This window comes from Tachyglossus aculeatus, chromosome 10, assembly GCF_015852505.1.
Source record: "Tachyglossus aculeatus isolate mTacAcu1 chromosome 10, mTacAcu1.pri, whole genome shotgun sequence".
Lineage (NCBI taxonomy): Eukaryota > Metazoa > Chordata > Mammalia > Monotremata > Tachyglossidae > Tachyglossus > Tachyglossus aculeatus.
Genome location: NC_052075.1, coordinates 9,687,762 through 9,706,428, shown reverse-complemented (window position 1 = coordinate 9,706,428; position 18,667 = coordinate 9,687,762). Strand labels below are relative to the sequence as shown.

The 18,667-nt window shown below is 43.5% G+C and overlaps 1 protein-coding gene across 2 annotated transcripts in view; it reads left to right on the top strand.

Moving 5' to 3' along the window:
* The window catches only part of PPARGC1A (PPARG coactivator 1 alpha), a 551,441-nt gene that overhangs the window by 519,471 nt on the left and 13,303 nt on the right, over positions 1 to 18,667 (top strand). For both annotated transcript variants that reach the window (XM_038753163.1, XM_038753164.1), the window contains 5 exons: positions 1,396 to 1,518; positions 2,387 to 2,591; positions 8,692 to 8,737; positions 8,847 to 8,920; positions 17,700 to 18,612. In XM_038753163.1, the coding sequence (XP_038609091.1) occupies positions 1,396 to 1,518; positions 2,387 to 2,591; positions 8,692 to 8,737; positions 8,847 to 8,920; positions 17,700 to 18,612 (1,361 nt within the window). The remainder of the gene's footprint in view (positions 1 to 1,395; positions 1,519 to 2,386; positions 2,592 to 8,691; positions 8,738 to 8,846; positions 8,921 to 17,699; positions 18,613 to 18,667) is intronic.

The following is an 18,667-nucleotide window of genomic DNA, read 5'->3' as shown; positions in this document are numbered from 1 at the left end:
CTGACTCTAAAGCCCGTGCTCTTTCCACTGAGCCACACTGCTTCTCATAGCCACGCTGCTTCTCATTAGGGGGCGAAGGGGGTGATGATACTGCATCAGCCTCCTCTCCGATCTCCCATCCTCCTGTCTCTCCCCACTTCAATCCATACTTCACGCCACTGCCCCAGATCATCTTTGTGCAGAAACGCTCTGGGCATGTTACTCCCCTCCCCAACGATCTCCAGTGGCTACCAATCAACCTATGCATCAGGCAAAAACTCCTCACCCTTAGCTTCAAGGCTGTCCAACACTTCGCCCCCTCCTACCTCACCTCCCTTCTCTCCTTCTCCAGCCCAGCTGGCACCCTCCGCTCCTCTGCTGCTAATCTCCTCACTGTGCCTCATTCTCGCCTGTCCCACCGTCGACCCCCGGCCCACGTCCTCCCCCGGCCTGGAATGCCCTCCCTCCACACATCTGCCAAGCTAGCTCTCTTCCTTCCTTCAAAGCCGTATTGAGAGCTCACCTCCTCCAGGAGGCCTTCCCAGACTGAGCCCCCTCCTTTCTCTCCCCCTCCTCCCCCTTACCTCCTTCCCCTCCCCACAGCACCTGTATATATGTATATATGTTTGTACGTATTTATTACTCTATTTTATTTGTACGTATTCTATTTATTTTATTTTGTTAATATGTTTTGTTTTGTTCTCTGTCTCCCCCTTCTAGACTGTGAGCCCACTGTTGGGTAGGGACCATCTCTATATGTTGCCAACTTGTACTTCCCAAGCGCTTAGTATAGTGCTGTGCACACAGTAAGCACTCAATAAATATGATTGAATGAATGAATCAATGAATGAATGAGGGGGTGGAATCAGAAAGAGATTCCTTAAGAAGAGATTCATTGCCTTTGCTTTGCAGCAAGTCCATGATCTCCAGTCTCTGACTCCCTCCCAGGTTCCCTCTCCCTTGGGGTCATGTAGGGGGGCTGGGTGGGGGGGGAACGACACAGTCCCCACAGTTATGCGAACTGGACTTGTTCCCAGCGCAGGTCTCTGGCAATACCCAAGAGTTTCCGATCAGGGATGAAAAGGCCCAAAGTGGTGGCTCTCTAACATCTTAGCTCTTGGAAGCCTGTTCCTCTCCCTGTCCCCATCTCCCGCTAAAATCCCACCCCCCAGTCACAGAATGAAAAGTTGGCACTTCTGGAGTCTCTCCCTGGGTCTTTTAAGCTCTCTCTCGACAAAGTCAACCCTTTTTTCTACTCAAGAGATTTCTATACCATTCTCTCTGCTAGCGGGCTCCACTTGTTCAGATTGATGTCGCTAATTTGAAGTAAATATGTAAAAAATTCCAATAAGTTATTCTAATCCTTAAAGATGCCTAACTTTTCTTTCTTTTCCCCCTTCCTTGATATGTTTATAGCTTAAGAAGCTCTTGCTGGCTCCAGCCAATACTCAGCTAAGTTATAATGAATGCTGTGGTCTCAGCACACAAAACCATGCAAACACTAATCACAGGATCAGAACAATTCCTGCAGTGGTTAAGGTACAAACTTAATCTTTGTAATAAGGCAAAAAATAAGTAACCAAGTATTTTATGCCGTCGGCACCAAACAGTTGATCTATATGCATTCATCTGCCTACATCCCGCAACTGCTTCAGAAATGGGGACAGATTAGCGAGTTAGTTCCGAAAAACGGCTCCAGAGTTCCTTTAAATGCTGACTGGTTCATTCGTGCTTTCTCTCTTGACCGAATTAACTGGTAGGCTCACCACCAGTTACCCTTTGCTCACTTTATTAATCCAGGCAGCGTGAGTGGAGCACAGAAATTTGGTGGGGGATTGACGTGGTTTATGAGTAACTCTTAAGATGCTGGTTTTCCCTTTCGCCAGCTGCCTAGCCCAAGAAAGATGCTACTGGAATCTCAGCAAGAGATCTGAGCAGTCATTAATTGGATGGGATGCTGGCAATGACATAATTCTGTTAGCAGGCTGTATTAAACAATGTTTGTCTTTCCATTCACTGTAACTGAAAATGGAGCGTTTAGGGGTACTTAAGAGAGTTGTGAATACTGGGCTCAAGCAATCAGCCGCAAATTAAGGTTTAAACCAGCTTATTTTTTTGTTCACAGTAAAGGCGCTGTAGGGTCTTGTTAGTTACATGTTGCTGAGTAGGAACATTGAAATGTAGGAGAAATGAAATAAAAAGCTGCATAAATGTCATTTAGGAATTTTAAATGCAATTTTCTTTCCTTGTTCTGCAAACAATTATTCACAGCTCATAGATCTAGTACACTTAGACTGAACACTTCATTGAAAATCTCATCTCTTCAGAAAACCTATATCCATTCTGATAAGGTTCAGTTCACTAATTTCAGCTTTTTTTCTTTAAATTACTCCTTGTTGTTTTGAAGGCTGAGAATTCGTGGAGCAATAAAGCGAAGAGCATTTGTCCACAGCAAAAGCCGCAAAGGCGCCCCTGCTCAGAGCTCCTCAAGTATCTGACCACGAATGACGACCCGCCTCACACCAAAGCAGCAGAGAGCAGGAGCAGCAGCCAAGACAAATGCACGTCCAAAAAGAAGCCCCACCTGCAACCACAGACGCATCATTTGCAAGGTAGGCGCGGGCCTTGAGGACGTACGCTTGGCGGTAGCATTGACGGGCGGCCGATTCGAACCCCTGACGGGGACCGTGGTGAGGTGCGTTCCTCCGTTCCTTGGGTTCCTAGCTGCGTGCAGTCAATTCCCAGGTTCTTCAGCGCAGAGGGAAGAGCAGACCCTCCCAGCGGTCTCCTCACTGGGGGTTAAACATATCCTACTGGTCTGATTCATTCTCTAAATCACAGTCTGCTCCTACCATTGGCAGTTTTGACAGGGATGTTTGGCGGTGGGGGGGCGGAGGAGAAAAATGCATCAGTCAAACACCTGCAAAGAAGTGCATACCAATCTTTGCGTTACTCAAAAATCGAAACTCTAAGTCGGCTGGGCAAACCAGCTCATTACTCAACATTTTTTCCATTGTGAACTTGCCACCCAGAAGAAACGATAAACAACGATGTTCCTGCTCCTTTCTGGGCAGCGACTGAATCCTTCGCATTGCGGAGAACGTGCCAGGTTATATTTTTATTTTGGAACTTATTTCTGCACTTTGGGGTTTTAAGAAAAAACCCCAAAACCGAGCATGAAACTGTCCAGATAAATAGACGGGCTGATTTTCATTATTCTCCAGTAGATTGGGAACTCAGCTAAGATTCTAGACAGCCTCTGAGAGAAAAATTGTGAGATTTTGGAAACCCTTACCTCATCAGCAAGTATTTTCTCCGGATTCTTTTCATTTTTTTCCCACTTTCCAAAATAGGTCTGTAAACTTGTAGGCCCCTGGAGAGCTTGTATAAAATGACTGTTCCTTTCAAATATGCCAGCTTCCGCTTTGACACCGCTTCTAGGGTCAGTGTGATACAGCGGAAATGGACCCTTATCTTGAAGAGGCAGTTCTAAAGCTGTACACTGTTTTTCTTTTGTTTTCCCTAACCTCCACCTCCAGCTGCAGGTTCCCACCCCCTGATCCCTGTTTTGAACCATGATTATTACATACAGGTATGTGGTTGTTTTTTAAAATTAAAGCATTTTTCCCCAAAGGAGCAAATTCTGAGCTGCTATCTTGGTCTCAGCCCCACCAGAAGCAAGGGCAACAGGGAAAGCCTTTACATTTTTAAATAGTCTCCTCCTCTCCCGTCTGGTTTTCTCCAGTGAAGTAATTTCCCCTTCATCTCCTTTTTGCCACCCAGATCCTCAATCGGTGTTTGATAAAATGCCTTAAAGTGCCCTGATTCCTCTGTCACGTGGTCAGGTAAAAGTCATACCTGACTTTTAACAGCAGCACCTAATCATTCAATTAGTGGGAGAACCAATAGTAATTGAATGGGAATGGGAGCCAGAGGACCTGGGTTCTAATTCCAGCTCTGCCACTTGTCTGCTGTGTGACCTAAGGCAAGCATTTAACTTCTCTGTGCCTCAACTACCTCATCTGTAAAATGGGGATTAAAGACCTTGAGCCCTATGGGGAACAGAGACTGTGTCCAACCTGATCATCTTGTATCTACCCCAGCACTTAGGACAATGCCTGGCCCATAGTAAGTGCTTAAAAGATACCATAAAAATTTTTTAGTGTAGCATTTCTTGATCACCAACTGTGTTCTGAGCACTGTACCAAGTCCTTAGGAGAGAACAATAGATATAAAAAACATGATAAAAATAATGATGGTAGTCATTAAATGCTTACTAAGGGCCAAGCACTGTTTTAAGTACTGTCTCCCCCTTCTAGACTGTGAGCCCACTGTTGTGTAGGGACCGTCTCTATATGTTGCCAACTTGTACTTCCCAAGCGCTTAGTACAGTGCTCTGCACACAGTAAGTGCTCAGTAAATACAATTGAATGAATGAATGAGTAGATACAAGGTTTCTGGTTGTCCCGCCTGGGGCTCACAGTCATAATCCCAATTTTACAGATGAGCTAACGGAGACACAGAGAAGTTAAGCAACTTGCCCAAAGTCACACAGCTGACACGCGGTGGAGCTGGGACTTGAACCCATGACCTTGACTCCCAAGCCCGTGCTCGTTCCACGCTCCCTGACACCAAGGAGCATACGGTCTAGCAGGGGAGACAGGCATAGAGAAGCAACGTGGCTCAGTGGAAAGAGCCCGGGCTTTGGAGTCAGAGGTCATGGGTTTGAATCCCAGCTCTGTCGCTTGTCAGCTGTGTGACTTTGGCAAGTCACTTCACTTCTCTGGGCCTCAGTTCCCTCATCTGGAAAATGGAGATTAAGTCTGTGAGCCCCACGTGGTACAACTTGATTACCTTGTATCTACCCCAATGCTTAGAACAGTGCTTTGCACATAGTAAGCGCTTAATAAATGCCATTATTATTATTATTATTATTATTATTATTATTATTATAAAACAAATTCCTGGAAGGAGAAAGAAGAAAACATAAAGTTGGCTATTGGATAAGTCAGTGCTTAGATGACATTGTCGTTCAAAATCACAGCATTTCTGGGACACTTGCTCATGTCTCACTGCAACATCAAACAGGGAACATTATTAACATGAGATGGCAAAACACGCTGGACTAGGCCCAGGGGCTGTGAAGTGAATTCCCTAGCTTGTATGTTTTTAAGTTTGTGCTCCAGTGTTTGCTTAGGGGTGTCAGTGGACAATCCTGGCAATACGATGAATGGAGTAAGTCTGGGCACTGAAATGTTGTTTTTCCAGGGATTAGGTTGTTTAGTTTATCCTTCCCCTCCCATCCCTGCATCATCATTTCGTCTTCAGAAAAAAAAGCTGCTCAAATTCAAATCTAAGTGGCTGTAGTGGAGTACATCCTTTGCTCCGTTGATATTGCTACCTCTTGCAGAATCAGTCAGTTATATTTATTGAGCGCTTAAGTCTGTGCAGAGTATTATACTATACTAAGCACTTGGGAGAGTACGATACAACAATAGAACAGACACATTCCCTACCCACAGTGAGCTTGGGTATTTGTCAGAGCATTGCTGCCAAAATTCAACTTGACCCATATTAATAATAATAATGAGGGCATTTGTTAAGCACTTACTATGTGCCAAGCACTGTTCTAAGCACTGGGGGGATACAAGGTAATCAGGTTGTCCCACATGGGGCTCACAGTCTTAATCGCCATTTTACAGATGAGGTAACTGAGGCCCAGAGAAGTGAAGTGACTTGCCCAAGGTCACACAGCTGACAAGTGGCAGAGCTGGAATTAGAACCCATGATCTCTGACTCCCAAGCCCGGGCTCTTTCCACTGAGCCACGCTGCTTCTCTTATAATAATAATAATAATAATATCAATAAATTGCTCAGGGCTATTTATTGAAAACTCTACTATGTACAGTATGCGCTTCAGTTCATAGGGTAGTATAGTGTGCATATAATATGTATTTATAGAATATATGTGTATATATATATATGTGTCTATATGTGTATATTATGTGAACATAAGGTTTATATGTGCATACTATTTTATTACATAAATAGTATAGTTTAGTATACAGTGTATATACTAAGACTTGTTATAGTACAAAAGATGTAAAAGACAAAATCCCTCCCTGTTGTAGTTTACTGCCGAACAGAGGAGGCAAGCAAAATAATTTGCAGTTTGAAGGAAAGGGAGAATGGAAATACGCAGAAATGAACAAACATGTTAAGTTGTAGAGTAAGTAAATTGAATCTGTGCAAAAGTGCTGTGGTTGATTGTAAATAAATACATAATTCCTGAGGTGGGAACTGAGAGGATCTGATTTGGGGAGTAAAGAATGAATCAGAATGACCTCCCCGGAAGAGGTGGGATTTTGGAAGATTGTCGAAGATCGGGGGGAACCAAGGTACCCTCCAAGCAGATTTGATAGAAGAGGGAATTCTAGACAAGGGAAAGGGAACAAGGAACTGAAGTAGGAAAGATGAGAACAAGAGACTTTGGTACGTTTCTCTTGGAAAGAACGTAGACCAGAATCTGGGGAATAGCAGGCCAAAAGTCCAGATGAGTAATAGAGAGCTAGTGCAGAGCCTTGCAGAAGTTTTTGATTGCTGCAGAGTGTGATGATAGTGGTGGTGGTAACAGAGACAAGAAATTTAAGAGGAGTGTGTTTAGGAGGGAAGATACAAAGGTAGGATTTAAGCATATTCAGTTTAAGATGCTAGCAGAACAGGCAGGAGGAGATGTCCTGGAGACAAGAGGAAATAGAAGGCTTTGATTGTCTCCGTTAACACTGCACAACAGGAGATAGGTTGAGTTAGTGAGGTAGATTGGGGAGGCCCCTGCTGAGAAGTGATAGTGGAAATTGTGTGAGTCTGCTGGTCAGTGCAGGCTCACCTAAGCCAGGTATTCTCCTGAAAGTTTTGCTCTCTGTTAGCCCCAGCAATTACTGGCATGTGTTAGCCCCATAATAATAATGCAAACAGACACACTATTGTAAATTCTTTGATGCTTGGTTAAGTGAGTGAAACGCTTCTACCTCCTGCCCTTTCCTGTTCAGAGGATTTAATTTTGTTAAGTGTGGTTTCCTCTGCTGCCCCTTTCCTACTCCCTCAGATCTGTCATCTTCCAAAGTCTGGAGTTTGGGGTGTCTCTGTTACACCAGATTACGCCTCCAGTCTCTCTGTCACATCGTAGCTCGTCAGCCTCTGTTACCTTAGGTTCCGGTTTGGCATTCTGTGCCTGGGGGTATTTTTGTTCAGCATGTATTTTTGAAATGTACTCTAGCTCATGCTGGCTCATTATTTAATTATCTTCAAAAAACAACAGCCTCTCCTTAAAACGGGGCGGACTATTTTGAAAAGGTTGCCCGGATTGGACGCTCTTGAAAAACTTCCACAGTCATACCCTTCCATTAATCTGAAAATGAAAAAGCTAATCAATCGAAGTAGCTAATTTGTGGAAGACAGTGGTGAGGGATGGTACTCCTGGATGTACCCTGGATAGATGATATCAGAGCATTTACTAATTTCAAAAAATTAATCAAATCCCACAACCTGAAATTGGTAAATAAGATTTATCTTGTAGAATTCTTTATTTGCTTCAGATTAATTTGGAAGTCAAGAATGCTCAAGAATTTGAAAAGAGCATAGCTCTTGCAACTATCTGATTGATTCAAAAGCCTGGATATTTACCGAGCACACAAAAGTCTGACAAGGCAGGATGGGCAAACCCCTTATCTTCTAGAAGCATATAGGCTTAGGAGAAACATTGACTGCCCATGCACAACTGTTCCCAGTTCTTTTTACCACTTTTCCATATCCATGAGCTGCCGTGGGAGAAGCAATCCCCGACAATTTTGCCTGATTTCGGTCTTCCTCAATGGGACAGGACTCCTGAAGTGGGTGGGATTTGATGGCAGCTCGGAATGAGGGCTGGTGACTTTGTCGTGATCCTCTGCGGGTCTGAGCAATTAAATGCAAGATGAGCGTCGTAGCTTAACATTTCGTTGTTTGTCGGGTGGGAACATTCGGGGTTTAAACCCATCTTCCAGCCATCTGTGCCTGTAGCCGTGATTTGCCATAATCCACGGAATAATTTGCTGTGACTCGGATGGAAATTTGGCCTCCCAGAAGCAACTGATTCTCAGTGCTGGGTAGAAAATGACACATTGTAGGAGTAAAACGAACTGAATATTCATAGCGTTCTGCTGCCTTGCAGTTACTCTGCTGCTTTCATTCCCAAGCAAACCAGGCACTGTAGTCTGAGTTCAATGGGGAAAATGTTATTTCCTTCCCGTGGTGTGGCGTGAACAGGGGTGGACTTGTCATTTTGTGGCTCAGCTGATTGCTGCTTGGTAGTTTAAAGCAACATGCAGCTGGACTGTTGCTGAGGCCAGCTCAGGCCGGTTTGTTGCATCATTCATCCATTTGCATTGGGAAAGTATGTGTACTTGAACTTTGCATTAGTTATTCCAGTTTTTTGAGTGTTTGGTTTTTTTTTCCTGAAGAATTTCTGCACCCCTAAAATTGGCCAAGCAAGGGGGGGTATTTCACAAAAGGTCCTCCTGTTTTGCACTTTGAAATGAAAATTTACATGAACCACGATATCTTATAGGCAATCCTGAGTTTACTGGGCAGGTTTTCAGGTGGTAGAGTGGTAGAAAGAATATCTTGAGCTTTCTCAATATTTCACAATTAGTTTCTTTCTTCTCTCCCCTTCAGCCAAACCAACAAGTTTATCACTTCCTCTGACCCCCGAGTCACCAAAGTAAGTATTAAGACATGTAACTATTTTCCAGGGGGGAAAGGGGTGCTATTACATTTCGCTACAGCAACTCCATTTCAGCTTGTTTTTATAAATGTGCCCTGTCTTCCAGTGATGCCAAGGGTTCCCCATTTGAGAACAAGACTATTGAACGAACCTTAAGTGTGGAACTCTCTGGAACTGCAGGTAAGCACCACTTTTGCTGCTACAGCATCCTTTTGTTTACTTAAAAAGCGCACAGACCCAGGAGAGGTGGTGTAACGTTTTGTTGGTCTCTGCTCTCTGTTTCAAAGGAAGCCTAGCCCAGGGATCAGAAATGGGATGATAAGTGAAACTTCAAAGAGTTTTTGAAGGAAATGTGTACTTGGTATTCCTCCTCTGTTTATAGGCCTGCCGTATTTTTCAAAGGAAAAGTGATGTATCGGTGGCGTACGCTTTTCAGTTAAACAGATGAGAGAAAATGTATTGTATGGTTGAGACACAAAGGTCTTGTGTTGCTAGAGCTAAGAAGATTTGACAAGTGCTTTGGCTTTTGACTCGCATAGGCTGGAGAGTTGATTTAAACTCTCACACAAATCATCCTTGTCCCTTTGGTTGGCATTTGAACTGCATCAGTGAAATCCTGGCCTTCCTGAATTATAGTAATAATATTTATAATAATAAAGGTGGTATTTGTTAAGTGTCTGCTGGGTGCCAGGGATTGTACTAAGCACTTGGGCTGACACAGGATAATCAAGTTGGACACGGTCCCTGTTCCACACGGGGCTCACAGCCTAAGGAGGAGGAAGAACAGGTATTGAATCCCCATTTTACAGGTGGGGAAACTGAGGCACAGAGAAGTTAAGTGACATGAACAAGGTTACATAGCAGGCAAGTGGCAGCCGCCAGGATTAATAATAATGATGGTATTTGTTAAGAACACACTATGTGCCAAGCACTGTTCTAAGCACTGGTTTAGAACTCAGATTCTCTGTCTTCCAGTCCTGGGCTCTTTCCACTAAGCCATGCTGGGCATTTTTGTTGAGGCGTTGGTACTGCCAGGGAAGGAAGCCCTTCCCACCAGAAATATGGGTCATACCTCTTTGAATCTGGTTTCCTACTTTGAGACTGGCAGATTGCTTCTTGGGGAGAGGCCTAGCAGCCTGTGGCAGTGTAGCTGACCGATGTCCACTGAGGGGTAGTCGCTAATTCTCATCTTTTCAACGGGAACATCTGGCTTAACAAACCTTTGTCCTAGCCTTAATTGTACCTCGCCGGAAGACTGAATCTGCTTTCCGTACTCTACGCCAAGCATCATTTTATGTATTTCAGAGGGAGAATGCCAGCGGCCCCCGGGATGGGAAAGGGCTCAAATTGATGCTCTTTTTTCCATTTCTCTCAGCAGGCCTCTAATGAAAGTCCTCGCTTCCCAGAACCGATGTAGGCCAGGGATGAGAAAGCACAAGGAGAGGCATGGGTGAATTTTTCTCCCCCAGTCAATGCAGGGACTATCCTATTGGAAACGAGAGACTCCCTCTTACATCCATCCTGTGGGCATATGGCATTAGTGTCAAGGCTACTTCCCTCTAGAGCAGCAGCTCCTTTCAGATGATGAGCTCACCGGGGCCAAATTGGTTCCCCCCACCCGAAGAGAAGGCCACCATCATATGAGACTGATCCAGGCCACAGGCTTAGAACTTTTCTTCTAATTTGCCTGTTGCCATTCGAGTCCTCTGTTGGGTGGGGATGTGCCACCTAACTGTAGGGTAGAAATGTTTAAGTTGGTTCCATACTATTAATTTAAGTCACCCCAGAGCCTGACCTAATAAAAAGAGCATGGTCCTGGGAGTCCGGGACCTGGGTTCTAATTCTGGCTCTGCTACTTGCCTGTTATGTGATCTTGGGCAAGTTACTTATCTTCTCTGTACCTCAGTTTCTTCATCTATAAAATGGGGATTCAATACCTACCTACCTTAGATTGTCCTCATATGGTACTCTGTCCAACCTGATTAGCTTGTAGCTACTCCAGTGCTTAAAACAGTGCTTGACACATAGTAAGCACCGTCAAATACAATAATACCAATAATTTTTCAAAGTTTACTCACACTTGATGTGGAAACTGTTGGAAATTAGATACTTTTTCAGGATATTTCTTGTGTGTTTCCCTGACCCCTACTTCTGCTCCCTTTGTACTGGATCAATTTCATCTTCATTGGGCCCTCTTCCCCATGGCTGGGCCTTCCGCATATCTACTTTCATCTCATTGATTTTTTTTTTTATGGGATGTGTTAAGCGCTACCTATGTGCCGGGCACTGTTCTAAGTGCTGGGGTAGATAAAAGATAATCAGTTTGGACACAGTCCCTGTCCCACATGGGGATCACCACCTTGATCATCATTTTACAGGTGAGGTAACTGAGGCACAGAGCAGTTAAGTGATTTGCCCAAGGTCACACAGCAGACAAGTGGCAGAATTGGGATTAGCCCATCCTCTGTCCGCTAGGCCATGCTCTCTGTTTCACCATATCCTGAGTATTAGATCTTCCACTTTTTGTTGTCACACTCTTACTTAGAATAAGAACTCCTTCTGAAATCTCTTTTTTTCTGCTACAAGTTTCCCCTGCTACTTTTTCGAAGGATTTCTTTCTTCTCCCTCCAAGAAAGACATCACATCTGCTTTTCTTGTCACCTGTCTCCAGATTGTTACTGCCTCTATCAGGGAAAATAATTCCACTCTCTGGTACCCAATGTATTCCGAGTCCTGTGATGCCTCTAGGACACTCTGTGGCGTGCTTGCAAATGGTAGCCAAGGAGAAAGCTAATCTTTTCAGTCAGTTTTTCAGAGAGCAAATGCAGGTGGACTGATAGCATTTTCTTTCACAAGGATCCTCAAACCTGTACTCCAAGGCATGTGCAGGCACTTTCACCCCAACTTTTTCACCAAACACTGTTTACTTAGGATGCTAAGATGTGGCAATTTAGTCAAGTTTTTCAGGTAGTTCTAAAAGGAGAGATTTAGGGACTTCTTTCAAAAGTACTCCAACTCCAGACAAGAAGTTTACAATCTAGCAAGGGAGATAGGCCACAAATTATGTACAAATCAGAATATTTTACAAGTTTGCAAATTACAGTATTCATTCATTCAGTCCTATTTATTGAGTGCTTATTGTGTTCAGAGCACTGCACTAACCAGCTTGGGAGAGAACAATATAACAATAAACGGACACATTCCCTGCCCATGGGGAGCTTATAAATCAATATGAACCAAAGTAAGGTGAGAGATTTGGGGTGCAAATAGGGCTGAATGGGGCAAAGGGCAAAGAGGAAGATAGTGGGGATGCTCTTTCTTGCCTGTTGTGAGGTGAGGATTGGGGCCGGGGGGAATGACATACCCCAGAAAACTGCATATCTTAAACCTGAAATGCTGAAATCAATAATCTTTGACAGGAGGTGACTTCCCTGGCTTTCTGCCGAATCAAGACCTATCCAGCTCTTTACTGGATCAATTTCCCATTTTGCATTCATTGTCTTTAGTGGCTTTCTATAAAGTTGTTCCTGATAATCCTGTTTCTAAATTCCTGTGATGGAAAAATAAAATGCCCAAGGACTACCAGGGCTTGACACAAACCTTTCCTGAAGAGGCCTCTCACTGCAAAGTAAACCAGCAGATCAAAGCATCATTGAGTATTCAGGGTTTTTTTTTTTAAACAAGAGGAGACTGATTGCATAAACAAAATGGTAGGTGTTTGGGACAGAAAGACCTTGGTAAATCATCTAGCCCAGGGCCCCACTTCAGAACCATCCAGTTTGGAGGATTTCCTTTGGAAGCCCACGCCAGTGTTCGAATATCAGAGGGGTCTTCTTTATGCCTAACTTGAATCACTCAATCAGTATTTGCACCGGGCTTCTTCTCAAAATTCTCTGGATAAGGTCCCACCTTTGAATTGTTAATAAATTGTCCCTCAAGACACCTCTTCTCCATCATGAATACTTCCGGTTCCTTCCATCTTTCTTCCTAGGGTGTTTTCTCCTAAGCTTTATTATACTTCTCTAAGTCCTCTTTATTTTATCCCTTGGATCAGATGGAAATTCCCAGGTTCTCCTTGCAGCAATGTTTGTTTTTCTAGTTGAGACTAAACTGGTCCACTTTTCTAATGGCTTTTTCCCCTCGAACTTCAAGCGTGTCTGAGTCAACATGGCGGCAAGGCTCAATAGCCACACAAGTTATGGGAGGCAAGTTATTGATTTAGCAGATATGCACTGCTTTTTTTCTTCATGATTTTTTTTTTAAGAAAGTAGAAATCAGTGTGTAGCAAGCAGAGTATGGTCTCAGTCAATTAAAAACACGAACCCGAAACCGACAGTGGCTTTATAGCACATCCTGAAAAAATACTTGTCTTTTACTTTAAAAAAAGACTTTTTAAAATGATGATTGTGAAGTGTGTACCACTTCTAGCAGATTTGCTGTGCAGCAGTACGTAAGTGTGAGTGATGTAGAGGTACTTGTTTATTATAGAGCACATTTCAATGCAGTGATCATAAATATCGCTAAGGTTGTGCTCTGTTGAAATATGACCTACATACTCTTGATTGTTTGTGTTACGTGATTTGTCTGACACCCATTACATTGTGGGTAATGGCAGCCATTTGTTGCTGTGCACAGCAGGCTCTTTTGACAAAAGAAAATAGGCAGCAATAAAAAAGCTATAGTCTGAATTACATTCTGCACAGTGCTCCACTGCTGAGAGTTTGTGCAAGTGTGTTAACAATGCTCTGAACTGCGTCTTGTCAGCCTTCAGCCCCTAATGGCCATCTGTCCTCACATAAATCTGTCAGAACCCGCTAGGTTCAAGAGAGAGTACGGCATATACCTCGTGCGTTCGACACCGACAGGTATACGTTTGCAGGGAAATCAACTGGCGTGAAAATAATCCAGGGGTTCTGGGAGACATTAGTGCTATTGATTTAAGTTCCCGGTCTGAAAGGAGATGACAGTGATCAGTGTAAAGATGAGGAAAGGTGCTGGCGTTAGTGAATTAGGGGGCAGAGTTCGTTTTCCTCCACATCAGTAAGAAGACTTTGAAATTTCAGCTCATTTGGGCCGGGGGAAACCAAACCAGTTTAGGTGAAGTAAGGATCCCCTTCTCCCAGCTGAGAGGTTAGGAACATTTGGGGTTCAGTAAAGAGATTTGCATCTACGGGACCTGTGCATCTCCAGTCCTGGTCAAAGCAAGAGCAGAAAATGCAGGAAGCTAGCCTGTTATTGTAATAATGATGAAGGCATTGATTAAGCCCTTACCAGATGCCAAATACTGAGGTCGATTTAGACATCAACAGATTCATTCATTCATTCATTCAATCGTATTTATTGAGCGCTAACTGTGTGCAGAGCACTGTACTAAGCGCTTGGGAAGTAAAAGTCGGCAACATATAGAGACGGTCCCTACCCAACAATGGGCTCACAGTCTAGAAGGGGGAGACAGACAACAAAACCAAACATGTGGACAGGTGTCAAGTCGTCAGAACAAATAGAATTAAAGCTAAATGCACATCATTAACAAAATAAATAGAATAGTAAAAATGTATTAGAGTAAATATGTACAAGAGGCACAGTCCCTGTCCCACATGGGGCTCACAGTTTAAGAGGGAGTGAGAGCAGGGATATTATCCCTATTTTACAGAGGAAGAAACTGAGGAGGTTATGACTTGCCAAAGATCACACAGCAGGCAAGTGGCTAGGCCAGAATTACACCTCCCATCTTCCAATTCCCTTGCCCATGAGCTTGGTCTGTATAGATTTGCCCAGTGGAGAATCTGAGACCAATAAATAGTTAGAAGTTTTGAAGTTATCAGGCTGGAACCCCTGTCCTCCCCCCTCTCCTCTGGAAATGTTCCCATCACCTGTTGAAAAAAGCCCTCCTCCATTATACAAGGGAACTAATGAAAGTGCTAGGGTGGAGGAAATCTGGTTTCAAGATTGAGGAGTTCATTCATTCAATCGTATTTATTGAGCACTTACTGTGTGCAGAGCACTGTACTAAGCGCTTGGAAAGTACAAGTTGGCAACATATAGATACGGTCCCTACCCAACAATGGGCTCACAGTCACAGTCTATTTTATTTTGTTAATATGTTTTGTTTTGTTGTCTGTCTCCCCCTTCTAGACTGTGAGCCCGCTGTTGGGTAGGGAACATCTCTAGATTTTGCCAACTTGTGCTTCCCAAGCGCTTAGTACAGTGCTGTGCACACAGTAAGCGCTCAATGAATATGATTGAATGAATGAATAGAAGGGGGAGACAGACAACAAAACAAAACATGTGGACAGGTGTCAAGTCATCAGAATAAATAGAAGTAAAGCTAGATGCACATCAGTAAAAGCTCTAAATGAGAACCTGTTGCTAGTGTTAACTGCTAATCTTTTGTGTTTATATAAATTCTGCCCTCTTTTAAATAGTGACTTGAGTTAGTGTTTCTGAAGTTTGGGGTTTCCTTTTAGAAATATAGAAATTCCATCATTATCAGGGATGTCCCTCAGTTTTTCCTCTGGAAAACTGGATTCTTATTCATTAATTGAGAAAGATAACCAACAGATTTTGCCACTCTTCCTTGAATCGCCTGTTCTTGTATGAGGTGTGTTCCAGGCCATCTCCTGTTTAAATTTTCCAACTCTATACCTTGGGCTTTTTGAGAGGCAGTGTGACCTGGTACAGTGCTCTTCATACAGTAAAGCTCAAAAAATACCACTGATGGAAAGAGAACAGGATTGGGAGTCAGGAGCTCTGGCTTCTAATCCTGGTCCCTGCCAGCTGCCTATTGAAAGTTGTCAGTACCTCAGTGATCTCATCTGTAAAATGGAGATTAAATAACTGCTCCTCCTCCCCTTTAAACGTTGACCCCCATGTGGGACAGGGCCTCAGCCTGATGTGATTGTATCCTGTCTTCCCCAGCACTTGGTACATAGCAGGCAAGAGCTTAGCCCACTACTTTTTTTCCTCTGAGTGGTCTAGTTGAATATAGCGAGATGGTGAAGAGAAGTTGCCACCTGATGGGAGCAAAGAGGGACAGTAAAGATTGAAGCTGGAAAAGAGAAAGTAGATCTGATGGGAGGAACTCCCATCAATTGGCAGAAACAGGTGTAATAAGGAAAGGTGGGGATTACAGAAAGTGGAGATCCAGATGGCCCTTTACCCATGAAAGCCAAAGTCTTCAACTTCCTGCTGCCGAGGTAAAATCAGGCATTTGAACAGGCACTTAGTTCCTGCTATTTTTTTCAGTCTTTTATGAGGAGTCTCTTTTAGGGGGATGGGGTGAATGCTTCTGCCTCTTCATTGCAACATTTTCCCTGATTTCCTCTGGCCTACTTGGCACCATTTCTACAATCTTTAAAAAGCAAGGAGAGACTCTGAACTTGAACTTAAAACATGCATTTTGCCTAAAGTCTATCCTCAGGCAGGTTAGTGACCCGCAGAATTCATTTTGCTGAGTAGCATGCTCATATCCACTTAACAAAACAAGTATATTCCCAACCTAAATGTATTTACACGAACTTCCAAGCTGATAGTCAAACAAATCTGAATAGGTTCAACATTTTATTTTCTTCTGTAAATAGGGTGATCATGAATCCTTAATTACCTGGGAAAAAGCTAGATTTCTGTAGGACAATCCAAGCAATTTTAGAAAAAAATACTATATATGAATGACCCAGCCTTGGACTCTACTGGCTATCCTATTTTGAACTGACATCCAGCTGCTGTTGTTCACTCTCTAAGTAGGTGGACTTCCACAACTGGGCTGGAGCATGCTCACTCTATGCTCACTTTAGGGTCCGTAGCATTCTGGGACTTAGAGTATAATTATCCCAGAATTTTGGGGAGGTTAAACCCATACTTCCCTTCCCCGGAGTAGAAAGGGGAAGCCAAACAAGCTCAGCATGGTGTTCCAATATACCTGGATTTCAATAGAAATGATATGGTCCCCTCAAGCAAAATATTCCTTTGCTTAAAACCGCAGTGCTGTCTACTTAAGAGCAGAATGTAGTGTGTAGAACTGTGGTACTCAAGGGAAAGAGATGAAGACAGTCTTCTGCCGCCATTCTGAAGGGAAGAATCTGAACTCTTTTCTAATTTTCCATTTCTTTATTGAATTAGTTGGTTGCTGAAGCTGGGATGAGCTTACATCCCTCAGCCTCATAACACCCACTAATGTTCAGGTCTAGATAAAATGGTCAGCTTTGGCTCTGTATTTAGTGTTACTATTCACTTGGGTTCTGTTGCCGAACCATATTTTAGACAGAATGTATTAGTTATGCTTACAAGAATGTATTGTACCTACCTTAGCCATGGTTTACTAAGTTAATGAACTGTGGAGACAAAGAATCATTGTCGTCAAGTTGTGTAGTTTCTGTGTCTCCTTGCGTTAGTGCACTGTGTATTACAGATCTTACTTGGATGACATCTGTTTAGTTTCTCCAGATTTCTTTCAGCCGACTCTTTTTACCTGTTATGTGATCTGCCTTCGGAGGGTAGATTTTATCTTTTGGACCAAGAACCCTGGGCAACAATGTCTACCACTACAGTCCCATCGTGCGGACAGCTATTCGGTCACCTGGGGCTTTCTCCCAGAATCCTTGCCACTCTTATTTCCCGCAGGGTAAGCTGTAGATTTCCTTGAAAGGCGATCAGGGGAAATATGCCTACAGGCTATTGGCAATGTGTTCATTTTGGCTGGGAAGCTGGAACTGTTAGCTATGGAGTTTCAAGCCCTACCTATCCCTGCTGTGAGGTTGTAGTATTCCGTTCTATCCATTCTTTGGCTCAGAGAGCATTTCCTTTTTTAATGTCTTTTCCAGAAGAAGGAAAGTGATTTGGTTTCTTTTCCATTTTTCCCCAAGGAAAAATCTCTATGAGTCATGGATAATTTATGAGAGAGTGTAGGCTCGCTATATTTTCCTTAAAAAAAATAAAACAAATTTCCCTTTCTCTTTTTTAGGCCTAACTCCACCTACAACTCCTCCTCACAAAGTCAACCAAGATAGTCCTTTTAGGACTTCTCCCAAGCTGAAGTCCTCATGCAAGACTGTTGTGCCACCGTCCAAAAAGCCCCGTTTCAGTGAGTCTTCCAGGACCCAAGGAAATAATCCCAATAAGAAAAGCCCGGAGCAATCGGAGCTGTACGCCCAGCTCAGCAAGACCTCCATACTGTCCAGCGGACATGAGGAGAGGAAGACAAAACGACCGAGTTTGCGGCTGTTTGGTGACCACGACTACTGTCAGTCGCTCAATGCTAAAGCCGAAATCCGCATCAACATATCGCAGGAGCTCCAGGACTCTAGACAACTCGAATATAAAGATTCCTCATCTGGATGGCAGTGTCAGATTTGTACTTCTGCAGATCAAGACCAGTGCTCCACAAGAGAGACTTCACAGGAGAGCAAGCAGGGAGCCCCACGCAACAACCGCAAGCAGCTCCAAGACCAGGAAATCCGCGCTGAGCTGAACAAGCACTTTGGTCATCCCAGCCAGGCTGTTTTTGATGACGAAGCAGACAAGACCAGTGAACTGAGGGACAGTGATTTTAGTAATGAACAATTCTCCAAACTACCTATGTTTATAAATTCAGGACTAGCTATGGATGGTCTGTTTGATGACAGCGAAGATGAAAATGATAAACTGTGCTACCCTTGGGATGGGACACAATTCTATTCATTGTTTGATGTGTCGCCTTCCTGCTCTTCTTTTAACTCTCCATGTAGAGATTCAGTGTCTCCACCCAAATCCTTATTTTCTCAAAGATCCCAAAGGATACTCTCGAGATCAAGGTCCTTTTCTCGACACAGGTCATGTTCCCGATCTCCATATTCCCGGTCAAGATCAAGGTCTCCCAGCAGTAGATCCTCTTCAAGGTACCTAATGCCCAATCCATAACTACCATGGGGCTGGAGAGTTGGGAGCTTTCTA